This window comes from Pygoscelis adeliae, unplaced genomic scaffold, assembly GCF_000699105.1.
Source record: "Pygoscelis adeliae isolate BGI_AS28 unplaced genomic scaffold, ASM69910v1 Scaffold130, whole genome shotgun sequence".
Lineage (NCBI taxonomy): Eukaryota > Metazoa > Chordata > Aves > Sphenisciformes > Spheniscidae > Pygoscelis > Pygoscelis adeliae.
This window is the reverse complement of record NW_008824031.1, coordinates 3648718-3658818: the sequence shown is the minus strand read 5'-3', so window position 1 is coordinate 3658818 and position 10101 is coordinate 3648718. Positions and strand designations below refer to the sequence as shown.

At 36.2% G+C, this 10101-nt stretch overlaps 1 protein-coding gene across 2 annotated transcripts in view; it reads left to right on the top strand.

The window, feature by feature from the left end:
- Positions 1-10101, top strand: part of PPP2R5C (protein phosphatase 2, regulatory subunit B', gamma) — a 55880-nt gene that overhangs the window by 17546 nt on the left and 28233 nt on the right. For both annotated transcript variants that reach the window (XM_009328020.1, XM_009328028.1), the window contains exon 2: positions 5517-5716. In XM_009328020.1, the coding sequence (XP_009326295.1) occupies positions 5517-5716 (200 nt within the window). The remainder of the gene's footprint in view (positions 1-5516; positions 5717-10101) is intronic.

Sequence of the window (10101 nt, the reverse complement as noted above, 5' to 3'; positions counted from 1 at the left end):
TGAGCAAGAAAGTACTCGCACAACTGAGATGAATTTTATCTTCTCTATGTATTTTCTGCAAATTATCAACGATGTCTCTTGTTTTCTGCTTTCAAAATGATGTAACGTAGTGAGTTTTACTGACCACAAGTGTGTTTTGTGGTAGAAATTGTACCAACTGTTCTTCTTGTCAGGACACGACCTAGAAAATTCTAGCTTTATTTTGGTTCCAATCTGTACTAGAAAACAACTGTTTTGTGTGACATCTTTGGGTCACCTACTTACCCTGCCTTGCCTTTTGTCCTCTGTTCAGCCACTATTAAATTACACCGGTGCCACAGAAAAATGGGCTTCTGTGAAAAAGACAGGGGATGGATCAATCATCAGTGCCCAGTGATGCCACAATTACAATACAAAACTAAAAATGTAATTTTTATATTTGAAGGAACATAAAAAATGTTACCCAGAGAACTGTAAGTTCTCTACAGTCCTACAATGCAAAAATATTCTCGTATCATGCAGTATTGAACATATGTTCAGGCTCTTAAAAACTGAACTTCAGTGTTTTCTGATTTATTTTTACTTTTTCTATTTCTAATTTTCTTAAACCAGGCAAAATTTGTTTTAACATGAAGACAGGAAAAATCTTGATTTGTTAGAATATATTTTAGTTCTTTAGCTATGCTGTACCTTAAAAAAAAAAAAAAAAAAAAGAAGAAAAAGTGGTTTCTCAGGGTGCTATAATCTGTCCTGGTTGTAGAACAATGCCATGTCCTGGCTGAGAAGCAAGCAAGGACAGAGGGAGGATGGTTACCAGTGTGAACACTTCATTTGCAGTGTTTGCTCATTTACCTTTAACTCGCAGTAAGAATGGCTGAAGACATACCCGAAGCTTTCAAGGAATTGGTTTTCATACTAAGTCAACTGTTTAAATTTTAGGTTTTACAACCAATCATCTCTGTTCTGCTAAGGTAGTTGGTAGCTGAGTACCTGGTCTTTCCCTGGGTGTTTCAAACTGAGATGTGGACTGAAAGTGCTGCCTTTCACAGGGTGACATACTGGTATATTTAGTCTGATAATAAAAGCACAGCTGGTATCAATTATATAGTGGAAAGAAACATATTTTATACTCATCAGCAAGTTTATGTGGCAAGACCACAGTCTAAGGTGATGTTGAAGATTTTAAACTGAATAGTTACTGCTGTATCAATACTGTTAAAATAGAAGGGGCAGAGCTTGCATCTCTGTAGGTTGGTTGTGTAAGTTGATCTAACAGTTTTCCTAGAATTAGAAGGAAAGAAACTCTGAAAAACCTGAACAAGACAAAAAGCTGATCCGTTGGGCCCAGAGGCTTACCTTGCTATCATAGTACCTACCTTCTTTAGATATTTTTTCTAGTGTATTTTTCTCTCACAAAAAGGACAGTAGGATAAATAATGCAGATTTAGGCATAAAATATGCTGTTACAATATTTGTTTGTGTAAATCTGTCAGGAATTGCTGGACATCCAATCCAAATGTAAGACTGAAATTGTTTGCGATTCTGAAAAACTATTCTCCTGTTCCAGTAGGAGACCAGAAACAGTACTCATTTAAAGTGTGATTACTGATAGGGAGAAGTGTTGGACTGAATAAAGAATCTTAAGATTATACTAGTGCTACTGTTTAGAAACAAATTCTGTGAAAATTATGTAAATAGTGGCTAGCAAATGGGGGGGGTGTACTTTTTTGTTGTTTGTTTTGTGTTGATTTGGGGGGAGTGTTTGGTTTGTTGTTTTTTTTAGAAAGCATTGCTCAGTGAATAGCTCCAGATGTCAGTTTTGGAATAATTGTAAGGAGTTGCTTCTGAATAACCATGGCCTTCCCATGGTCATTGGGGAATGGAGCACCAGAGTTGCTCCACTATGGAAGCTTTTACTTAATGGCACTTTCTTCAAATATGTCAGTTAACTTCAGCAGTTGGAAGTCGGGGCTTATCGCTTAATTGGAGTGGAAGGTGATGTAGAGATCTCCATGCAGTTAGCTGAAAGAACATAGTCAGGTAGTCCCTGGCATGTGAACAAGGATAAATGACTTCTCGGGGCGTCTCGGAGCTGCTCTGCAGGTGTGCATACGTTCTCTGCACAAAAATTATGGTCTACTCAATTCAGCTTCTTAGCCACCTTCTATTTTCTGTCATACTGAAATCAATCTTTCAAACCTTAAAAGTAGGGATGATCTTGGTTTGATGGTAAGTACTCCAGACAAGTACCACAAGAGATTTGAGGTCTGCATACTTGAAAGCTATTGATGAACACTCCTAAAGGGGGGGGGAAAGGGGGGGGGGGGGGAAACCCAAACAAACAAAACGCAGTTCCTTAGAAATACGTGAGGTTCTCAGTCTGTATAAAGAACATCTCTCTGCTAGAATAACAAGGTTGACTGAGGTGCTTAAAATAGTTAAGCCACTTCACAGTAAATGGCGGGGGAGGTTGGTTGCCTTGTGAGGGTGTTTATTGACCCTCTTAGTTGTCAGTCTTTAACTTGTGAGATTAGTAGTAATTACAGCTTTAATGCTTCCTCTCCTTTCAGGGTAGTGTACTGTAAATCACTGTAATTGTATGTCCATTAGTTGTATGATTATAGTCTCTATTTAGGCTTTGGATCTTGTAGAGTTACGCATTCAGAGCACAGTATCCCTAAGTGAAATTGTGTTGTTACACTTCAGGTTGAACCACTTTCCATTTTGCAGTTAATTGGGAAAAGGTAACCACTCCAACCACTTGGTACATCTGAGACTTTTTACATTCAGGTCATAAATTCAGCTGGCTTTCAGTATGCAAACTACTTAATTAAATACTCTTTTTCCAGAAGAAATTATTCATTGCTACAGTTTTTAATCCAAATAGACAAAAGCTTTGTATTCAGAAACAAAATTTGTGTGGCTTAAATTACCCTCAACTTGTTCACAACACTGGACAGGAATTTTGGTTTGTTTGCCAGAAAGTTGTTGCTCTGTTTAGGGACGCCTGTCATTTAGCACCTTCTTTCTGGTGCTTGAAATCTTCGCTATCCCAGGTGTCTGAGTGACACTGAAGTCTAACTGGTTATGTTTTCTTTCATGTATGCTACATTTTGTTCTGTATGTTCTTCGGGGCTATTACTTTACAGGTTTTTTTCTAGAATTAATCTTCAGAGCAATTCAGTGTACATAACTTGGAAAAAAAAAATGCGAGCTGTTTTAAACCAAATACGTAAATACGTCCTCCAGATTTATTATAACAAAAGTACTTTTGAAAGCAAAAGGGAGGAACTACTCCAGCTTTTGTTATCTTAAGGAGAAGTTTGTCAGGCACTTAAAGGAGAGCAACTCATTGTATTTAACTGATCAACTGGACTGTAGATATCTGTCAAATGTTCAGTTTATTAGACTGTACGTGCATCTGTTAGGTTCTGTGTGCTTGTATTCAGTAGTACCACTTGAAATCCTTTGTTTGATGGTAGCTCTTGCTGTTTGTGTTTAAGAAAGTTTTAGCATTTTATGATACTCTTAAGGAAAAAGAAAAGTCATCAACTGGAAGAAGTGGGAGCAAACTGCAGAAATACTTAGAAAGGCAATCTAGTCTTACTCTGTGTTTTAACATGCTATTAATGTCTTAGCAGTTCATATCGAACAATAAAAAAGTCATTGTGCAGAAACATAAAATGTGTTATGGTTTTAATTACGCAGGCTTTCTAGGGTGTGTTCACATTTCTTAAGCTTAGTGCTGTAGTTATGTGGCCATTTGAATTGGACGTGAATTTTTGCTGCTGTCAAAATATGGTACTGCTTTCTTTACCTCTGGCCAGTTACTTCAGTATTTCCTACGTATTGAAAGTTAAAGTCCTGATCCTGAAATTTCACATGTATTAGTCATCTTACCTGCTCATGGGATTACTTAAGCGAAAAATAAAGCACATGCAGAATTTTATGGCATGGAGGCTAAAGCTCTGTAGAACTTAAAAGGCATAACTTCTGTTTTATAGCTGTTGAAACATTAGCCGTAGGAGGTATTTTAATTTGTCAACATGTGAATGTTTATAAACAGCAGTCTAGTGTTAGTTCTTGCTTAACAGTAACCTAAACTTAAACTTCTACATCTATATTTGGACTCAGTGATTTAGGCTTACTTTAGTTTCAAATTATAATTGGTGGGTTTATGTTGATGTGAGTATATTTTTAATTTTTTGAAGAGTCATTATTTTGGAAAATACTGATGGCAAAAGTAGCGCTGGCTTACTTGCTTATCGATTCTGTGTAGGAAGTTTGAACTGTGCAATCTAATTTTGCTTTACGTGCAAGCACTAAACAATGAATTACTGGAGGATCAGCAGGGAGGATTAAGGTGTAAAGCACAGGAAGTGAGAATTGGGAGGTAAAAACTTTTTTATAACCTAGGTATCCTTGTCAAACAATAAAAATGCCACTGCACAAAGACTGTATAAGGCAAGGCAACCTTTGTCTCAAAAGGTTAAGTGTCTGTATAACAATGATATAGACAATGAATTATAGAGTGTTACCAAAAGAGTACAAATATTATCTTCTCCCCACCCCCCCCACCCCTTTGTTATTGAATATGAGGGAGTCTGGTCTCAGGATATCTGAAGCCTATGAAATATTTTCCATAGGTATCACAGAAGAGAGAAATCAAAATAGTTTCTTATCAGCTGCATCTGAGTGATAATTAAACAATGAGTAAATATCAAACAAGGTATTTACTCAATTTGTTTTAAAATCTACTGTTAGTTTTTTTCATATCTTCATCTTGGTGATTAAGTATGGTCTTTTCTAGAAGGCCAGTGTTTAATTTTGGAGTGCTGGCCACAGTTAACCAGACATCCTCCTGCAAGTGCTTCACTAGATTGATAATGCAAGTCTAACTCTTGTACATGTGAAACAAAGATTCAGAATAGTGTTACAAATTGACCAAATAGTTGAAGATCCTAAGTGTGTTGCTCCAGTTTCTTTAAATATTTCTTGTGTTCATGAAGTTTAAAAACATTTGAATAGTTGTTCTGTGCCTAGATGTGGTTACTGCAGCCTGTTGTGTTGTAGGAGGTGCTTGATGTAAAAATGGACTTTGTGAGGTGGGAGCTCCCAGGTTTAAAAAGTGGCTCTGGCTTAAATCTAATGCTGACACTGAGGATCCACCCATTTATCTCTAATATTAACATAGAGTATTTCTCCAAATGTGGCATAATATTCTTCACACAGACTGAGCTGTTTGGGGAATTCCTTGCGGCATTTTTTCAAGTATATATTTTTTCCATGCACTATCTATTTCTGGCAAAGGCAAGTATGCATCACTGTTGCAATTTTGTTAAATCATCCTGTCATGTACCATGTATTTTACTAGGGTTCATACTCTGGACCATTATATTCCTGAAAGTTGTTTGAAGATTCAGAAAGCTTGCTTGTAGTCTTAAACACTGCTATGCCTGTGTCTGGGGAAGTAAAAATGGGGAGAAGAGTGAAGTCCGCTACAATATAATTTATAACCAATTGTTTTCACTTTTCAGATGTTCCTCCTGCTGATCAAGAAAAGCTTTTTATCCAGAAGTTACGACAATGTTGTGTACTTTTTGACTTTGTTTCTGATCCACTAAGTGACCTAAAGTGGAAGGAAGTAAAACGAGCAGCTTTAAGTGAAATGGTAGAATATATCACACACAATCGCAATGTGATTACAGAACCTATTTACCCTGAAGTAGTACATATGGTAAGTGATTTAACAATGAGAACTATTTTGAATTTTTTTTAATTCACAGTTTCTTCCTCAGCTGTATTAATTTATCTTAAGAAATCTTCCTGAAATATTCAAAAAAGACCAACTATGTTTGCACATCTGCAAAATGGTAATATAACAGTGCTTTTAAATCCTATTGCCAGTGTTGATTCCTCTTCTTTATAAGACAGAAACTAGACACATATATGAAACAGGAGTAAATTCTGGTTTAATTTGGTAAAAATGAAATCTTGTATTTAAAAAAAAAGGGGGGGGTGTGCTTTTTCCCCCACAAATCTTTTTTGGAATAGGTGTTTATAAAAATAGGGAGGAAAGTTAAATACATCTAGCTGTTAAAAAAAAAAAAAGTAAATTGCAATACTGAAAATTTGAAAAAAAATTAGAAGATTAGAATTCAGATCACCTGTGCAAGCTTGACACTTAATCTTATGTAATCCCATTCAGTATCAGCGATTAATTTTAATGTGTATCCAGAGGTGAGAATGAGAGTCAGACCTTATTCAGTACACAGGATGGCTCCCTGCTCACTATCTGAATCCTAGCCAGCTAGACCTGGTTTATTTTTCTGTCATGCCTAAGTTCACTCCAGAGGAGGAGACCATGAAACTACAAGAGAGTCTTTCAGCTCTCATTGGGGTAACTAGACACCAGTTGCCTGGAGTAGCAGATGGGCTGAGGTCTGTAGCTGTTGTCTGCAATATACTGAGAACAGAAAGCATCTTTTAAAATAGCTGACTACTAAGCCTACAGGAACTCTTGACCATGTGTGACATGATGGTTTTTCCTGAGACTTTATAGCTTGGGGTTAATTTTCAGGGGGATGAGAAAACAGTGCATCTTTAACATAAATATGAACTCAGTCGGATTTTGAGGTCCTCCTACAAATCAGAGACTTTGAATCTTCTTCAAAGATTGTAAGGATTTATAGTATGAAAGATGTTGCTTATTCTGAAGATTGCTTGTTATCTAAATCAGCTGTGTTTACTGATAAAGAAGTTATTTTCATGAGAACTTCTGAGTATATGAGGATTACATATAACTAGATGTCAAATATGTACACAAAGCATTGAGGATGGTTAATGAGGAGATGTGGGATCATGGCTTTTCCCATGTCTTGATAGCTTATTTATATCTCTGGTTTTTGCTAATCGATTGCTTGTTTTGGAATACTTGACACTGATGAAAGGGGAGTTATGAAAGAAAATAAGCTTGCGGAGGCTTCATTTAGGTAAAATGGAGTTCATGATGAGTTCTTGAATATCTATGTCAGACATCAGTGTTTGCTCTGCATAAGAAGTCTTAACTGCCCATAATTTCATAACTTTTGCTTTATGTGCCTACATTATCTTCCTCTGTCAAACAGTTATGGTTGGAATACATTTGGCTGAGGAGAATATATACTTTCTTCAATTTCAGATGCAATTAATGGTAATAAAGTCTGCACTGCGGTCAGTTTAATAAATCTTGGTGCAGAATTTCGCTGCTATCTTAATTGCCAGTATTTTGCTGGGAGCACGCAGCATCTGATTGAAAATTCTTTCAGTGAATTTAAAATGCCTTTTATGTGCAAGGTTCTAAAGGGTGTGCAGTTTCCTTGCATGGGACTTATACATCACTGCGATAGACACTGTCAGTGAGGGCACCTGGACTAGTATTTTAAGGTTAAATTCAGATAGCAGGTTTTTTTTAGACTGCTTTTATGAAACAATTTTCTTTCGGTTGTCTGTTCTGAAAGAGCTATATTCCTCCTGCAGTAGTATTATCATTAGCTGCTTTCTTTCAGCCATGTACATGTAGGTTGAGGTGTACTTTTGCTAAGTTCTAGCAGTAGATTTAAGTTGATTGTGTGGATTTTAAGGAAAAATAAATCTAATGTCTTTTTGTACTTTAAGACTTTTCCAAGAGGCGTTGATGAGTTGTGTGCTGCTACTGCCACTGAATTATATTAATAAGGAATAGTGTTTTCAGTAAAATTATGAGTGTGATCAAGAAATAATTGGATTTGAGAGTGGTTTTGCTTTGGAAAGTTTGTGGAGTTGGTAGTTGGCATAGGAATTAGGACTTTACTGTGCCATTCTGTTCATCTTCACAATTTGGAGGTTATGCATTTATGTATGAGTATATATAGATATACATGCATATATATGTGTGTCTAATCTTTGGTTTTGTTAACATATTATTTAGGTCAAACACTTAGGGCAATGAATTTCACAAGTTATCTGTTTAATAATAATAAAACAATATTTTTCCTTTTCAGTAGCTTCAAATCTTCTTTCTGACAAGAGAAGCAAATACCTTATCATCTGGTTCTTCTTTATTCTTTACAATTCTAGTGCTCATGTCATGTCCATCCGCCCCACCCTCGCCCTTCTTTTTTTGCTTCAAGTGTCCTAGGCTAATTTATAATAAGAGCTTGTCTTTAAGCTATATATTTATCTAGTGGCTTAGTTCAATTATTTAATGTTAATCATAAGTCTCCTTTTCAAAAGATATGAGATAAATTAATTTCTAAAATGGATTTAATGTTATTCTCCAGAGTGGATCCAAGAGTTTCTTCCCTTTCTTCCTCAAAGAGCCAGCTGATATGTCCCTCAAATTCCTTTTACATTTGTAAGCAAAGATGTGATGGGAAAGGAAATGTTTTTATTAGATGCTTGTATAACAAGTTCCATTTCTCACATATATTATAGTAAGGTTGGATTGATTAGCCTCAGAGCAGGAACTTAGCTCTTCTCAAAACTATAAGACATGTTTTGTCTTATAATGTCTGAATAAATCTTGTAAATGTAAATGAGAAATTTAGGTTTTTTGATCAAAAGCATCTGTTATATATTCTTTTCTAAATAAGAATCTGTGCTTTTTTTTTTAGCTTGGCTTTTGAAGAAAACAGGGCTTTATGAGAATGTTCTGTTGTGCAGTAGTTTGTCAGAACCACAGACACTTAGGATATTAGTTTTGTAGAACTTCGTGAGAATTGCTAGCTATGTAGAATACAGACCCAAATTAATGCTGCTTTCCATCTCAGGAAAGGATCGGTAATACCTGGACTGTGTCTGTTTTAAGTGGGACTATGAAAGTGAACATCAATATGGATATTCACTTCCCCAGCTAGCCAGCCAGAGGGTATTGAAGAGAGCTGAGAGAGGCTAGGGCAGTACTGGATGTGGAGGTCCAGGGTTGTAGTGTTCTGAGAAAGAAGTAGATCAAAACCTTGTATAAATATGGCTTGCTTATTTCTGTAGCGCTCAGAATAATTTCCTTGGTGATGATGATGAAGTACTTGTGGATGGTAAATTAACATTTTTGTGAAGCATATAGCTAATATTACTTTTTAAATTGATAATATATAGGAACAGATCTAATTTTATAACTAGGTATTTTCAGCAACTGAAGCAGTTTTCACTGCAACTTTTCATGCATTATGCAAATGAAATTGCGTACTCAGTTATACACATGGGGAGGTTGATTTTTTTTTGCTTTGAGAGTTTTGTGGGTGTGGGGTTTGGGGTTTTTTTACTCTGATCTTTGCTCTAGAATAAGGGATGTTACTGTGAATAGAAGTGTACTATTTGTGGCTCTATTTAGCTATTAGGATAGCTTTATTCACATGAATATAGAAGGCACAGACTTTCAGATTATATAGCTTGTTGTTCAGAGCTGTTCATGTCAGGCTTCACTCAGGCTGCTCAGCAGAAGGGAGGAGAAAATGTGTAATGATATCTCTGATGCTTATTTGCTTGAAAATATTCTCCAGTGTTGTGTTATACAAAAGGGGCCACCAGAAAAACAGGGTGCATAACTACCGTTACAGCAAACGTTATCTGTGAAGCAGTAAAAACACAAGTTGTTTGCTTTTCCTTTTTTGTTTTCCCATCTTGTAAGTTGTGTCCTTTGGAGTCAAGTATTGTCAGTGCTAACAGCACAGAGAGAATTTTGGCACGCTAGCCCAGTTTTCATAAAGACTCAAATTTCATACATTGGGGGGGAGAACCGGGGAGGGCATGTGTTTAAGTTATGCTATGTTTACTTAGTACTTCTGTGGGAATTTGGCCTTAGAGGAAATCAGGCTTTGCAGCTTGTGTCTTGTCTGTTTGGGCAAAAGACTGAGATGTTAGGAAAAAGATCAGCCATTTGACAGAAATGTAAAGGTCTTACTGGTATTAATTCATTGTAAATTTTCCTAAATTTCAGTGGCTTAATAGACAAAAGAGTTTCAAGTTTGTGCTTTCACTGAGAGATGCTGCACATTGATTTGAGCAGTTTTGTGTTCTGTTGGTCAAGGATATAAAACACAAAACAGATCAAATCAGGCTTCATTGGTTCCATTGCTCATGGAACATATTATTCTGGTTTTGGGT